Source organism: Citrus clementina, unplaced genomic scaffold (assembly GCF_000493195.1).
Source record: "Citrus clementina cultivar Clemenules unplaced genomic scaffold, Citrus_clementina_v1.0 scaffold_13, whole genome shotgun sequence".
In the NCBI taxonomy this organism is placed as follows: Eukaryota; Viridiplantae; Streptophyta; class Magnoliopsida; order Sapindales; family Rutaceae; genus Citrus; species Citrus x clementina.
In genome coordinates this window covers 42,914-58,979 of record NW_006263113.1, presented here as the reverse complement: position 1 = coordinate 58,979, position 16,066 = coordinate 42,914, and the positions used below count along the sequence as shown (strand labels likewise).

The following is a 16,066-nucleotide window of genomic DNA, read 5'->3' as shown; positions in this document are numbered from 1 at the left end:
CTTATTATTTTCAATATTTTTATATTTTTTCTCTAAATATAAGATTTTAAGTATGATTTATTTTATTTTTCTTATTTCAGTTAGGAGAACGTTATTATGTAATAATATTTTAAGTTTGTCTATTTTGATAAATACATAATATTTAGAATTTGTATACAAAGGGTCCAATACCCTAATTTTGTTATTCAAACTTCTATTAATAAAATTTCAGACTTTTTAAAAAAATTTCTCTATATTTTCAATCTCAACATCTATGTTTCCCTTTCATCTTAAGTTTTCATGCCTGGTTCTGAGCTAGCTTTATGTGCATATTATACATCATTGAAGGTCTTTTGATCTGAGTTATGATCAAAATATTATGCTCGCTTCTGTTTGGTTGTATGAAAATTGTACAAAATAATATTCTTATATAATTTTTATCCTCCATTGTTACAGAATCCCCAAGCTTCGAATTTGTAAACTTTGAAAGCATGGCAGAAAACTTAGTACTTAATAAGGCTCTGGAATAAGACTCTTTATGGCTTCAATATTTTACTTAACATGAAATTTTCTTTCTAGGTAGCATCATTGTGAAGATAAATTGTGGTAGTTCTGACAAGTACTGCACAATTAATGTTACCAGCAATCAATTGGCGTGAGCACCAACAACCATTTTCATATTTAAGCCTTTAGAAAAGTAACACAAAATATGGCAAGTGGCAACCACATCAAACAATCAAATTGTTGAAAGATTTTGAAAGCTTTAATTTGCTTGATATATATTTGAATATTTCAACAGATGCATCTTTTCTCCACTCATGGGGCACGTTGAGTTAGAAACGGTTTGAATGTCAATATTACTCCAAGTGCCTCCACCGAATTCAGAATGAAAAAAATCATCTGGTTACCTGCACTTTAGTTTAAGCAATTAGCACCAAGTAATTCACAAACTAGTGAGAAATTTCATTAGTAAATTATCATACCTCTTATTATACCATAAACCAACCAATTAATTTAAACTTTGGCACATACAAAATTTGAAAAAGCTGAAAGCATGGAAATGTACTAAACAAACAAAAGAAAATATATTTACCACTGATCTGTTTTGCAGAGGGAACAATCCAGTTATTATAGACACCTGATGTTACAATTCAGGAAAAGTAAAAATGAATTACAGCAATTCTAATAAAAAAGACAAAATAATTTTATACATACTTGCTGATGGATAATATAACCTTAGTATATGGATCAATGATTAGGATATCCACTTACAGATAAAACATTCTTCATCACAGAAGCACAGTTTATCAAAAAGGCAAGGCTGAACCCAGATAACATTGCTACGTAAGTGTAACTTGTCAAAAGCGGTATCGATAAAACCTGTACATACATAGAAAGTTATTGGACCAAAACCATAAAGAAAAGTATTTTATAAACAGATATGTTTGAAACAAACTATCAAATGGTCCAAATGCCGCATGAGGTGTTCAAAATATTACCCCCTGCAATTCGTGTTATGATTATTGGCCCAATAATCCTCTCGACGTAAGGGTACAGAGTAAGTTGAAAAACAAGGAGAATGAAACCTATAGTAAGTTCAAAATGAGGACAATCGTCAAGCAGTTTTGTGGGGGTGATGCATGCGAAAGCAAGTACAGAAAACAAGTAACATTTTTAGTTTCGTAATAAGTTTGGTGCTGATCGCCCAATATTTCACATGCATATGCCTCGTGGTGTAAGAGAAGTTTGAGCACAAAAATTTGCAGGAACTAAATTGGAATTATCAACAAATACCCCCAATCAATACCTTTATTGGTCCAAGTAAACCATTCAAAGCCCCGAGGAGAAACCTTGTAGCTATGGCCATCCAGAAATTCACACTAAGCCCAAAGAGAGTGCTAAAAATAACCCTGTGAGCATTTTAAGACAAATAAGAAACCCAGAAATTGCCAAAGTATCATCAATTTCAAGCTTAATCATTTGAAAATAGAGGTCACTAACACTGTGATGCATCCTATTATTATTACAGGCTTTCTGCAGCGGTCAGCCACCATCCCCACAAAACAGATGTTAAAGCTCTGCCAAGCATGTATGAAGACCCTTCAATTTCATCAAAGGTATTAAGAGGTTTGTCAGGATGGCTTCTTGAGGAATTTGAAATGTTACATACATATATGTTAATTATTTCGAGGTGCGAACATCTGTACTTTTTAAAGCATAGACTTGGCCCTTTACAGTATAAAGGCGCAAGTCTGCAGTGTAAAACCCTTGTACAGTGCCTTTACAGTGTTGTAAAGCCCTCAATAGAATGTTTTTACAGAGTTGTAAAGGCGCGAGTCTGCACATTTGTACCAAAAAAGGACTCCATACCATGTGTCATTTATTAAACACAATAAAAATACATAAAATAACTCACCCACGTAACCAGCATAGAATCCAATATCTTACTCCCTTTTTGCAATGTGAAAATCCCTAATCTGAAAAGAAATCATAACATACTGCTGTGAAAAAGCAATGAATTGTTTGACAGATAAAACTTGTCTTTTCTTATATTTCTAAGAAAATCAGCAAGCATGATAGAAAAATATAAATTTTCTCACTAGTAACTACTCTGCTGAAGGCAACAACAGTCCACTCACCATAAAATAAAGGAAGGGAAAGAGAGATGCGACCGGCAGAACTGAAAAAAAAAAAAAATCACCAAAGAATTAAGGACAAAACTAGAAGAGCACAATAGGCCAAAATCATTGTAAATGGTTCTCTCAAAAATCATTATATCGAGTTGAAGTTGAAAAATTTACCAGTTGCAAGCACAACAATCCAAATTATAAAAAGCTTGCGAATTGGTAAGCCTCGTTCCGACTCTTTAAGCTTATCAACCTTACAGCCTGAGCAGTTCTCATAATATTTCTTCTTTAGCAGCGGCTCTCTCACTTTCCCCTCCGCCATACTTGAAAAATTTTCAGCTCAAGTAATCGTCTTAGTCTATGCAATCCAATTTCAATGCCTAAATATAAGTACTAGGAAATAAGTAACAAAATCAATATGCTTAAGGATATAGTAGAACTAGATAAGTGATCATTTAAAGAATTTTCAATAGAATTGTAAAATCAGTTGATTTTGCAGCTGGGTCTGTCACCACCAGGGTAATTAAAATTATTGGATTCCATGCAAAACAAAATTTTTCATTACATGCCCTCATTGCTGACGTCCAATTAATCATTACTCTTATGAGAATAATTTTTGGTGACAAGAACGGCAGCATCCTAGGACGTGACAAAATAGTCACAAAAATCCCTTATTTTAAAAAATGATCATGAAAATTTATCCACGGACACACAAATTCAGGATCTATGTAACTATTTTTAAATACAAAAAGAGGTCTATATATATATTTGAAAATAAGGGATATTCATGATTACCATGTTAAGCCTCGAGATGTCGTGCTGTTTTTTTATTTTTCATTAAATCGTTGTTACACAATTCGACATGTAAAAGTAATTTTTTTTTTTTGAGAGATGGTAACAAACATAGTGACAAAACTATCATAGTACCGTCTAATGATGAAACTAATTGTTAATTAATTAATAAAAATACTAAGTGATTGTAGCGGTTCCGGTCACAGTCACAGTCAAATACAATTAAGATAATTTAATTTAAATAATGTGTAATTTAGCGTTACCCCCAATTGTTTCGACATTTTGCATTGTGCCCCCAATCTTCCGACCATGTTCACCACCCTCATTTCTTTCAAATCTAATGTTAACGGAAAGAAGGGTAGAATGGTAATTAACACAAGATTAAAATAATATATAATTTAAAAAAAAAAAAACTTTTTCCTTCGCCGCCTCTATAATTTAATTTTGGGTTTGATATCTTTAGTTTTAAGATTTTTGATTATTGGGTTTCTTTTTATCGAATTTTCTTAGTATGAATTTATTTTGTAATAGAATTTTACAATGAAATTTGCTCTCAGGGATTTTGGTATCATTAGTTTAGGGTTTCTTTCTATTGGGTTTTATTTATTTTGGTGGGATTATTGGACTTATTTTGTAATGTACTGATGAATGTGTGTTTAATTTTTTTCTTTCACATTGGAATCATGCTTTGCCTTTGATTTTGTAATTTACTAGGTTATAATCTTGGGTTCCTAATCCGGAAAAAAATTGTTTCCATATAATTTTAAAAATATTATAATAAATTTTTACTTTTTGATTTAAATTTTATTAGTTGTAAGGGTATTTTAGTACTTATATACCCAATTCATTTCAAAATAGGGGTAGTATAGTCTTTTAAATTTATAACAGTCTAAATAGTTAGATTAGTTGATTTTTTAATAAAAATAGGGGGGAGGTGCACATGGTCAAAAGATGTGGGTGCCGCTGTGTGAAATACTGAACAATTGGGGGCTGATGCTTAATTGTTCTTAAATAAATTATTAGTTTAATGGAAGGAACAAAATTCAGGAAAAGAGGAATCAAACTGCAAAAGGAATTAGGATACCTGAAAAGAAAGAATGAAAATAACTTTTTTTTAAAATTATTTATTTGGACATTGTGACAAACAAGTGATGTGCATTGTTAATTCTGATTACCCCAAAATGTCAAGTCTTTAAAAACGACAACATTACATGATTCATGAGAAGCCTATCACTTTGAGATTAATTTAATTAAAAAAAAGTTCCGTTTGCTTAATACTAAAATGTCACACTGATCCATAGTTGAGCCAATTACCTAGTTAAAAGCTACCTCCATATTTTTTATTTTTACCCTAATGCATGTCTGATTCTTTTAAAATTTTACGTTATATATATTAAACAAAAATTATAATTTTAATCATTGAAAAATTAATGACAGACATCTTTTGAATAATTTTTTTTTGAAAAATACAGAGCTAGAGATAATGCTATAATTGATTGAATAAGAAGGCTACAACTTGATAATAACTTTATTGCAATGTTGCGTGATCTCAATATATTATTGGCTTTTGTGTGAGTAAAAGTTGCTGGCTCGTGTTTTACTAATTTGCCTTTGTATTTGACTGGCTCGACAAAGAATCGATTTACCTCATACTCAAATTACAAACATCGAAACCGGATCTGTCATTACGTTAATTGGTCTCCTAAAATAATCAATCACTTTCTCTTTAGTCTACCATCCACTCTTTCCAGTCGCTTAGTTTCATTCTAATCATCTAAACGGCTCTTTGCTACTGTTTCTTCTATTCGTCATTGTTCTTGTTCTGTTATTATTTAGCTTTGCGCACTCCTCAGTCTCATTTCTTATTCTGTACCCATCAGCTCTTTTAGCTCTTTACGTCGTGATAGAAACTCTTTTCTTGTTTCCTTCATCTCATCTGAAAAACACAATTGCTTGTCCCATCGCTGTCTCTTTGTTTTTGCTTTCCTTTGGCTTTCTTCGCTTCTACGTTTTTGTCAGACTTCGAGATGCTGGAAATCATTGTGACTATCGTCTTGGAACTTGTAAAATGCTTGGCTCCTCCAACTGCACGCCAACTTGTTTATTTGCGAAAGCGGAACAACAATGCCAACTTTGAGAATATCAAGGCGGAAATGGAGAAGTTGGAGGTTGAACGTACGAGCATTCAGCGCAGGGTTTCAGAGGCGAAAGAAAAAGGGGAAGAGATTGAAGAGAAGGTTGAAAAGTGGCTGGTTAGTGCGAAGTGCGAACGGCATCATTGACCGGGCAGCCAAATTCATTGAAGATGAGGAGTCAACGAATAAGCGCTGTGTCAAGGGCTTGAGTCCTAATTGGAAGAGTCGCTATCAGCTTAGCAAGAAAGCAGAGACGGAGGTGAAGGCCATTATTGAACTTGGAGAAGAAGTTAAGAAGTTTGATACTGTTTCCCACCGTACCATTCCGGAGGAGATATGGCTTAAGTCTAGCAGTGGTTACGAGGCCTTCGAATCAAGACTTTCTACTTTGCAGTCTATAAAAAATGCATTGACGGAGGCGAATGTCAGCTTTATTGGGGTGTACGGCATAGGCGGCATTGGAAAGACCACACTGATGAAGGAGTTTGCTAGGCAAGCCAGGGAAAAAAGCTGTTTTATGGGTGGTTTTACCAGAGGTTTCATAAACTCTAGAGATAAAAAAGATTCAAGGGGAAATTGCAGAGAAGTTAGGTCTGGAGTTGTCCGATGAAGCTGAATATAGAAGAGCTAGCAAGCTGCATGAACGATTGACGAGTGAGAATAAGATTCTTGTGATTCCAGATAATATCTGGAAACATCTTGAATTGGGGACGGTTGGAATTCCTTTTGGAAATAATCATAAAGGATGTAGACTGTTGCGGACAGCAAGAGATAATAATGTGCTTTCAAGTATGGGCTCCAAAGATAACTTTTTGATTGGCAATCTAACTGAACAAGAAGCCTGGAGATTGTTTAAGATAATGAATGGTGATGATGTTGAAAATTGTAAGTTCAAGTCTACAGCAATTAATGTAGCTAAGGCATGTGGAGGTTTGCCCATTGCATTGAGGGCACTGAGAAACAAGAGTCTCCATGAATGGAAGAATGCCTTGCGAGAGCTCCGAACGCCTTCAATGGTAAACTTTGAAGGTGTGTCTGCAGAGACTTATTCAAGTATTGAGCTGAGTTTCAATTATTTAAAAGGTGAGCAAGTCAAGAAAATTTTTCTGCTTTGTCGTCTAGTAGGTAACAGTGTTTGGTTTTCAGACTTATTTAGATACTCCATGGGTTTGGGCATATTTCAAGGAGTCAACATTCCCTTCATATTTACCAAAGGTAAGTGATAAATCCTACATATCCCACTCAAGAAAGCATATGTTTTTTCAATCTCAAGTACCTAAAGTTTTCTTCTACGTTTATAAAAATTTCACGACAAAGCTATATAAGTGTTTATGCGTTATGCCAAAACAACACATGACACCCATTCACCTAGTACGTACCCAGAGAACACGAGGAGCAGCTACCGAAAAAGCCATTTTTACATGGGAAGAAAACTTCAGCTACTAGCTACCAGAGAGAACTATGCATTCCCAAACTGTCCAAGCCTGGACAATTCAAGAATTATTAATAGACATATGATCCTCACTATCATCCAAAGATGACACTAATACAACATGTGTCTATTAATAATTTCTTAAACAAGTCTAAGCTTTCAATGCACGTATCAAAAGTTTAAAATTGAATCTGAAATTTGAATAACACATAACTATCATAAATCTCTTCAATTTATTCCTGATACAATGTAGCATTATTTCACATATCATTTCTTAAGCAAAACCATAAAAAATACAAACGATAAATACATTTTCCCACTGATGCAGATTATGTTTACTGAGCAGTAAGTTTTATGTCATTCATGTTGAAATACTTCTGCCTATTCTTTCAACATATAACTAGTACGTACACACAATTAATAAATTTAAAAAAAAAAACCTGGTGGTGAATCTTGCAAAATCTTCCTTTTTTCTTTTTTTTTTCTTTTTCTTCTTTTTTTTTGGGGAGGTGTGTTGGGGGAACTATGAATCTTGCAAATCCTCAAGAAGCCATGTTAAGACAAGGCCAGCTTACTATTAGGGTATGAAAGATAAAACCTTTTATTTCCTTTTCAGAACAAAAAGGACATTGACAGTGTTAAAAAAAATCTAGAGGATTTCAGGCCTCCAGATCCTTACAAATCAAGGATATAAAAAAAATTACTTAGAGGAGAAAGGTTATGCTCATTTGTATCTTGTTAGAAGAAATTGATCCAAAGCCTCAGTTTTAATTTGCTTCATATAGCCAATGACTAGGTGTTTAAAAACCAATGAATATTTTTATAAGAAATCACCAATATTGTTGAAAGAAAAACCAAAGAAAAACCAAATAAAAATAATAAAGCCAATGAATAGATCAAGGCTCTTTGTGGTCTAAAACTAATCAAACTAAGTTGTGGGCAAAGGCGAATATGTTTGTTTGGTCAATAATAAGCTCAACAAATCACTAATAATCACCTAATCACTATTCCTTATGCTATGCAATATAATGGCCTGGGTAATGGCGCCAAGGCAGACAATAAGTAGCTAGCCAGTTATGATAGTTGATTAACTTAACCTACTGGAAATCTGAAGACCAAAACGAAGAAGCTTTGTCTAGAACTAGAATAGGAACATTCGTACCCAAAACTAATATACACAATTAAGAAACTTGATTATATGTATATTTCTGTTGGCCACACTTAAAGAGAATTTCCAAAAGATGCTAAGGTACACCAAATCCCACTATTTCATACTCATAAACACAAAAAACCATGGTAAAAATTAATGACTATATCAAATAAAATCGGTGATAGGACATTGAGATTAGGACAACTTGATTTGTATACCGTAAAATAACTATATCTGCATGGTGAACTATATTTCCGTTAGAACTCTGAAGTTTTCTATTAAATTTTTTTCTCTGTTAGGTAAACCACTTAACTGAAATGCTTAAGCCAATATTGAAAATCATAAACATAAAAGTATTAATAGGCTCATTCAAGTGAAGTGAGCATTATTTCACACATCCTTTAGGTTTTTAAGTCATTTACAAGTCATTCATGTTAAAAAAAAAAAAAGTTTCATATACTTTCAATATAATTAGTATGTACACAATTAATTAATTAAATAAATCTGTTTCAGCTTGTATTGGAACTTAATTAATCAAAGCTAGTAGTTATCGCTAGGACTTGAACGAGGCACCTTTCAAATTTCAAGAAGAGCATCTGAACAGAATGAAAGCACTTTGTAGATATGGTAATGATGCTTTACATCTACATGCTCTTACACAATATCAACTTTCATTTACTCCAAGCTCTTATTCTACAAGTCAATTCAGTTTGTAGATGCACGCCATTGTAAAAACTTTTGTATTATAATTTCTGAAAATAGAACGTAACATTATTAATATAGAATCAGCAATGTAAATAACTTATCAGACAATATAACAAGCACTTGGTGAGCATACAAGATAAACTAAAACAAGTTATCCAGAAAATAAAACTAAAACCCAAGCTCCGCTATTCATTGTAGATGCTTTAAACATAAAATTAAACTAAATCTAATAGCAAAACATTAGAATGGATGTTGGAATTAAAGCTAAATTCAATAGTAATTCAAATGAATCCATTTGAACTTTGTAAATTTCGCAGAACAAAATTAATTTGAGTGAGCAAACTCACCAATGGAACAAGAACACAGGGGCTTCAACTTGTAGGAATAAAAAAATATTGCTGGCGGGACAAAAATTGACAATAATGGCTACAATACGAATTTAAAAAAAAATCAAAATCTATAATTACAAGCTAAGTAAGAGAAGAAACTCATAATCACAAGCTTACCTCAAAAGATGAAGGGAGAATACGATGAAGAAGAAGATGCCCGGTGTTTTACGCCGTTCGCCGGCAACCAGTTAGGTTTACGATGGTGGCTAGTCCAGCGAATAGTTTTCTAACTGGAAATAATTTTAAATTTCTAAAATAGTGCTAAACCGAACGGCTCTTTACCGTCACGTGGTTAGTAACATATGTGACAGCAGTGTGGCCGTCACATAAAGGGTAACAAAACAACTCGAGGTTACAAAGTTAGAAGTTAGTGGCATGCGTAATGGCTGCTTTTGCAAATTTGCATTCACATTCGGGGTCACATATACCATATTTTCTTGTAGTACATAGTAAATTCTATTTGAAAATTGCTAAGTATTTTAGATTTGTACGAATTCATTTTTGTGTGCTCGTTGGATAATAATATATTATTTAATAAATTAAATTTTTGTTGTAATTTTCACAATATTGTATTATAAATATGTCTTGTTGAAAGGTTTTGAAATCATTTTGATTGATCATAATTGATATTTCCACAGTTGCAAAAGATGTCAGAGAAAATTTGATTATCTTAAGAAAGGAGGGCATGAGATCTGAAATCAACCATACCATAAAATCAAATTTTATCATGTCATCCTTCCCAGTTCAAATTTATGGAAACAATAATCAAATGCATCCATGAACTAGTATATTCCGAGATATGTACCATCAAATTTTTGCTATATCATACTTATAAATGTATATTGAAATTTTAATAACAACAATTGGGCCAAGCATATGTTGGTACTTGAAGATTTATAAGCTCCATCCTTGAAAAAATAAAGCTTGACTGTTTTCAATCTAATTCTTTTTGTTTTAAGTTCTTAATTAAGCTTTCTTGCTTGTTTTCAAGAGCCGGTTTTGTAATGATCCACAAACATGATTTGCATATACAATATTGCACTTGGCATTTATGTATCACTTATTAATTAGATTTAAATTTTATAAATTAATTAAGCTGATTAATATTTTATATGTGCACTAAATGATAGATACTACATAAATTGGGACACTATAACTATGTATCCTAACTATGTAATATTTGTTTGTCTCAAACCCAATCATGGCTTGATATTTTGAATACTATTTAGGATAACATTTCAAGCCCCATGAGGGCTCTTTCCGTTTAAAAAAAAATGTATGAAATAGATGTAGATTTTTCTTTAGATATTATTAGTGAGAGTACCTTTGATGGCAATGGTTCGGGATGATTTGAGATTTGACAATTCCGTTCTCATCTTAATTATCAAATGGAATGTCAGTAGAGATAAACTCGTCATGTTTATATATTTGTGATCAAAATTAGGACCAATATCAAACCGCTCACAATCATGTCCCATCCTAACTATCCTGAATGTCTCGATTGCCTCCCTTAATTATCTTTTTAATTCTCATTAACATATTAGCAAAATTTCCATATATTAAAAAATTAGGGTCCGACTATCTATACTTTAAAAATCATTATGAACACTCAATTATTTATGCACTCAGCAAATAAATTTAAAAAATTAAGTTTTACTTTCTACGCTTTTTTTTAGGAGTACTTTCTACACTTTTTAAAATAACAAAAACATCTTTACATGAACCTAATAAGTTTATTTAAAAAAATTAAATCAACTATTTTTATTTATTCAAAATACTAATAAAATTTTTTAGCAAACCGTGAAAGAAATTTTTTAAGAAATTTAACACGATTTTATTTATTACTTATTGTTTATTAAAGAATGTGTTCACTATTGTTTTAATTTTGTTAGTAAAAAAAAAAGAAGAAGAAGTTTGGGTTTAAGATACATTTAATTTTTAGTGTAACAGTTTTATTCATACAACGCTTTTAAAACTAAAAGTATTTTTAAAAATAAATTTTACTAAATGTTCAGCTGATTCTCTTGACGATTGATCAATTTCTACAGCATAGCTAATTGCAATTATTTTAAAAGCTACAGGATTACCAAATTGACCCTAAATCAAACCAATAAAAATGTTTAAAAGTAATAATTATAAACCAAAGTAAACGTACAAAAATTCATGCATAAATTGATAATCAACAAAAACATCCACAAGTTTACCTCCAAGTTTTCTATTCAATTGACATAACCCTTCAATTTCAAAAGGCATAATCAATTTTGTGTCTAATCCTATAAAATTAGAAAATTAAAGAATATTATATACTGATAATTAAATAATATGCAATTAATAATGTTAAATATATTGTCAACTAAAATAATTGGAGAATTGGAGTTCCAAGATAAATTCTTATCTAGTCCCAAATCAACAAATGGGATTAACGAGCTGCTATTGAAATGAATGTTAACAACAAAAATAGATGCAAAAGGAGAAACAGGCATCATGTGCAGTACCCACTGTGAACTGCTCACAAGTTGTTGGCAGCTGGTCAAAAATTCAATGTTGATTTTGATCCCACTAAATTAAGTCATCAAAAATTGCTGGGAAGGGAGTAATATCTATTTATAACTGGAAATTACTCACCGTACAATGATGATTGGAGCTGCATATATAATTTATTATTAACAACTAACTTATGAAATGCTTTGAATGTATCTCCTAGGTCGTATTATTTACTATACTAGTTAGGAGAAATTGCAATGTTAAATTATTTGATAAATACTTATTATAATTTGAAAATATGTTAATTTTGTCCTCCATTTATGATAAAAAAATTTATAATATATAAAAATCATTCATTCTATAATCTTGAATTTTATTAAAGTTCAAAAAATTATTACTCTATATGATATAATAGTGTGATGTTATTACACTATTATACCATATAAAATATATTTGCTTTCTCAAATTTTAATAAAGTCTAGGTCTTGGACAGAAGCACTTTATATATGTATATATAATGATTCTCTAGTAACGACATTCTCATTTTAACAAAGTAATGATATCACTAACAAACTAAATAACACATATTTCAATACACCAATAGATAAAAAAAATACAATTTTTAATGTGTTAAAATATATGTCTTTTGTATACTATTGATATTTTCACTTTAACAAAGTGAGGGTCTCCTCACTATAAAAGTACTTTATAAATATTCTTTGTATTTTTGTGAAAATTATTTTTTAAATGTCATATCTTACCAATAATTTCCTAGTGAAACTTTGGGAAAAAATAAAAATCCTCTCATACAGTAGCATTATTTTAATTCTCAGCTTGATTATGTTTTGAGTTAACTTATAGATTATTTGAAATGAAAATAATATAATTTATTTTTTCCAACTGAAATTTTTAAATAATTTTATTAGTTTGATGAGTAAGTATACACTTACAAAGTTATGATATAAAATTATATCCCAGAATCCCAATAATATGACACCAATTAACTACTACTATTTGTTTCTTAGTAATTAAATTTTCATACCATTATTAATGAGATAATTTACTTCAACACCAATAAACAAATTTTATATTAATACATCCTCTACCTTTATTATCAAATAATCATATGTCATAATCAAACCAAGCTACCAGAGCGTACCACTAAAAGATTGATTGAAGGGTTTTCCAAGTTTGAAAATGTTAGTAGCATTGGCAAATGGCAACTTCCAGGAATCTTCCTGCTGCAATCAATCATTTAGTGAAATGCCCAAATGACACAAAGGACCCCGACAACTGTGAAGTCACATCATTTATTTATTTGTAAATGAAAAATAAGGTTATGATCGGAAGAAATCAGCACCTTATAATGCATGATTACCCGTATGTCAAGTTTGGCGATTATAAGTCATCATCACAATAACTTTGGACTTTAATATTTAAGTCTCTGTTTGGGACCAATGTATGCCAGTTGGACAACACATCACTCAATTATAGAGTGCGAAATATTGATATTGTCATTATTTTACGTAATGTATAAACTTTTCCTTTTATTTTTGTTTGTTTATTTATTTTTAATACCTAATAAATATAAATTTATTTTTTAATATTTAATAAATGTTGTCAGAAAATAACAAACAATGACCCAAATCCTTTTATTTTACAGAAATAATTTCAATTCACAACTATGACATTACATTACCAAACAAACACTAAATATTTTGATGATTGGAGTTTATCTTTCATTCATAGCATGAAAAGTTTGAAATAGAATCTCAAAACAAAAGAGTACGACATGTCTTGTTGGGTTTACAGAAGAAGTGTACACCATGTCATCCGAAAATTAAAAGGCACGTATGACAACCAAAGGGTGTCATCTCTGATTTGCCTACACTTTAAGGATGAATTCTGGGTTTTGAGTGACAATTAAAAGCCAGAGTGAGAATTAGAGAGAGAGTTATATATTCTTGTTCATTCCTAGTCACTTGCTATATTGTGTAGGTCTTTTGTGACTCCAATAATAAAAATGTTCAATATTTTTTTTGATAGAGCAATATTTTTTAAAGCATAAAGAAAGGCAGAAATATTGTAAATCCATCTCAAATTTTCTGTTTATTGTGGTCGCTGCTAGCGCTAGCTGTTTTCTTATTTAACTTTGTTCCCTTTTGCCATCAGCTCTTTGCATTTTCATTGGATCAAGCGACCCTTTTCTTGTTTCAATTTTTGATCTCAAAAGCACTTTGATTCTCTTCTGTTACACTGATTTTCTCCTTGTTTTGCACAAATATCATTTCTCTTTCCCATTTAGCCTTTATTTGCTTCTACTTGACTACCAATTGCCCAGTCGTTGACCCTGTTGTATTTTTATTTCGTTCACTTCCAATAGACCAAAAAAAAAAAAGAGATGTTGAATAAAAGCCTAAAAACTAATTTGATTTTTAATCCGATTTATCTAAGATGTCCAATTTAATACTAAGAGCAATGTTAAGGATCCTAATAATTGAGTCCCAACTGATATGGTAGTCATTTATTAGATGATGGAAATATAAATTTTATTAGTTGTGCAATTCATTATTCAATAAAAAAATAACACATAACTGTTAACATATATGTTTCCATAATATTGATTTTGATGATAACAAACAAGATTAAGAATGATTAATCTTTTAAGCTCAAATTGTTTTTATTCTTTTTAAATAAATCATTATTTTCACATTATAAATGTTTTATATTTAATGGAAAAATGATTTTATGAAATTGATTGTTTTTATTCTTTTTAAATAAATAATTATTTTCACATTATAAATGTTTCATACTTAATGGAAAAATGATTTTATGAAATTGGTTGTTTTTCAAAGTTTATGGTTTAATTGAAAGAATTTTGAAAACTTTGATATAAACAAGTATTGCTTGAAATTTTGGTAAAAGGACTTATTTGAAAAGTGTCATAGCATCTTTGGCAATATCATAATTTCAGAAAGTTTTGGGATTAACAAAGCATTATTTAGAAATTCTGAAATTGGACTTATTTGCAAAGTTTCATAACGTTTTGGGCCATACTATAGTTTTATAAAGATTTGGGGTCAAACTGTAAATTTCGGAAAATATTTTACTGTAGTAGTTACTGTAGCAAGCGGCTTACCGGATACTGATAAACGGCAAGCCGGATACGGGGCAGTAAGCACCAGAACGAAAACGGCTTACCGGATTCTAAAAACCAAAAATCCGAATTCGGGGCAGTAAGCCTCCAGAACGAAAACGACATACCGGATTTCGTAACCGGCAAACCGGTTAGGCAAAATTCAAAATTTTGCCTTAACGGTAACATAAATCCGGCTTACCGGATTCCATAAAACGGCAAACCGGATACGCCTGGAATGTGAGTAACGGCTAGTTTTTGAGTTCAAACTATATAAACTCAAAACCAATTCATTTTTGGGAATCCAAGCAAGCAAGAACAAGTGCACACAACATATATTGAGCTTCAACTTCGTGAATCATCATTCATTAAATCATCTTTGTTCTTCAATTTGTATATCCACTCTTAAAGAGAGATTTATTATTGTATTTATCATTTCTCATCAATTTGTGAGTGTACAAGTGTGAGAAACACTTGGACTTGGGGTGAAGAGATTGGGGATATAATCTCTTGTTGTAAAGGTTCATTGACACCTTGGAAGTCAATTGTAAACATTTGAAGCATTGGGAGGCTTGGATAGTGAAATCCTCAAGCCGGGTGAGCTTGGAGGCGTGGACGTAGGCGGGGATAGCCGAACCATGTAAAAATCCTTGTGTTCGTTTTCTCTTTCCTTACTCTTTTAATATTGTGTTTCATTGAATTTATTGTTTTCGAATTGATTAAGGCATTAGATTGAATTGTTGTGTGGTTTGCTTAGGATAATTTTTAAAATTCCAATTCACCCCCCCTCTTGGGTTGCCTAGCTAGTATTTCAATAACAATTGGGTCTCAAGTTAGAATTTTACTATTGGAATTCCTAACATTATTCTAATATTAAAAAATTCACCAAAATAATATCTGTTGATGCTGAAATTTGATCGCCTTTGGACCGACCAGATTGGTTCACCAATGCTTGTATTGAAAAAGGAACAGAGGCTGCGATCCATTAGCTTCAGCAATTTCCCGAGCTTCTGGGACCCAAATCACCTGTCTTCTTCCTTCCAGGCCTGCGTTCACAGAAACAAATCAGAGACGCCGGTGGTTTTTTGGGCATAAACCCTTCGATACTTAAGTTAGTACAAGGTGTTTACGAGAAAAGTGAATGATTTGTGTTGTACATATTAGTTGCAATATTCTCAATACCAAATGTATCAAGGATTTGGATATATGAATTCCTGATTATAATTTGACAGAGTTT

At 31.5% G+C, this 16,066-nt stretch overlaps 1 protein-coding gene and 1 pseudogene across 1 annotated transcript; one reads left to right on the top strand and one right to left on the bottom strand.

Annotated features, from left to right (window-relative positions):
* Positions 1 to 1,227: 1,227 nt before the first annotated feature.
* LOC112101509 lies at positions 1,228 to 2,928 on the bottom strand (annotated as a pseudogene).
* Positions 2,929 to 5,522: 2,594 nt separating this feature from the next.
* Positions 5,523 to 6,756, top strand: LOC18053621 (disease resistance protein At4g27190). The gene is made up of 2 exons (XM_024192175.1): positions 5,523 to 6,069; positions 6,116 to 6,756. The coding sequence occupies exons 1-2, from the start codon at positions 5,523 to 5,525 to the stop codon at positions 6,754 to 6,756; spliced, it is 1,188 nt and encodes a 395-aa protein (XP_024047943.1).
* Positions 6,757 to 16,066: the final 9,310 nt, after the last annotated feature.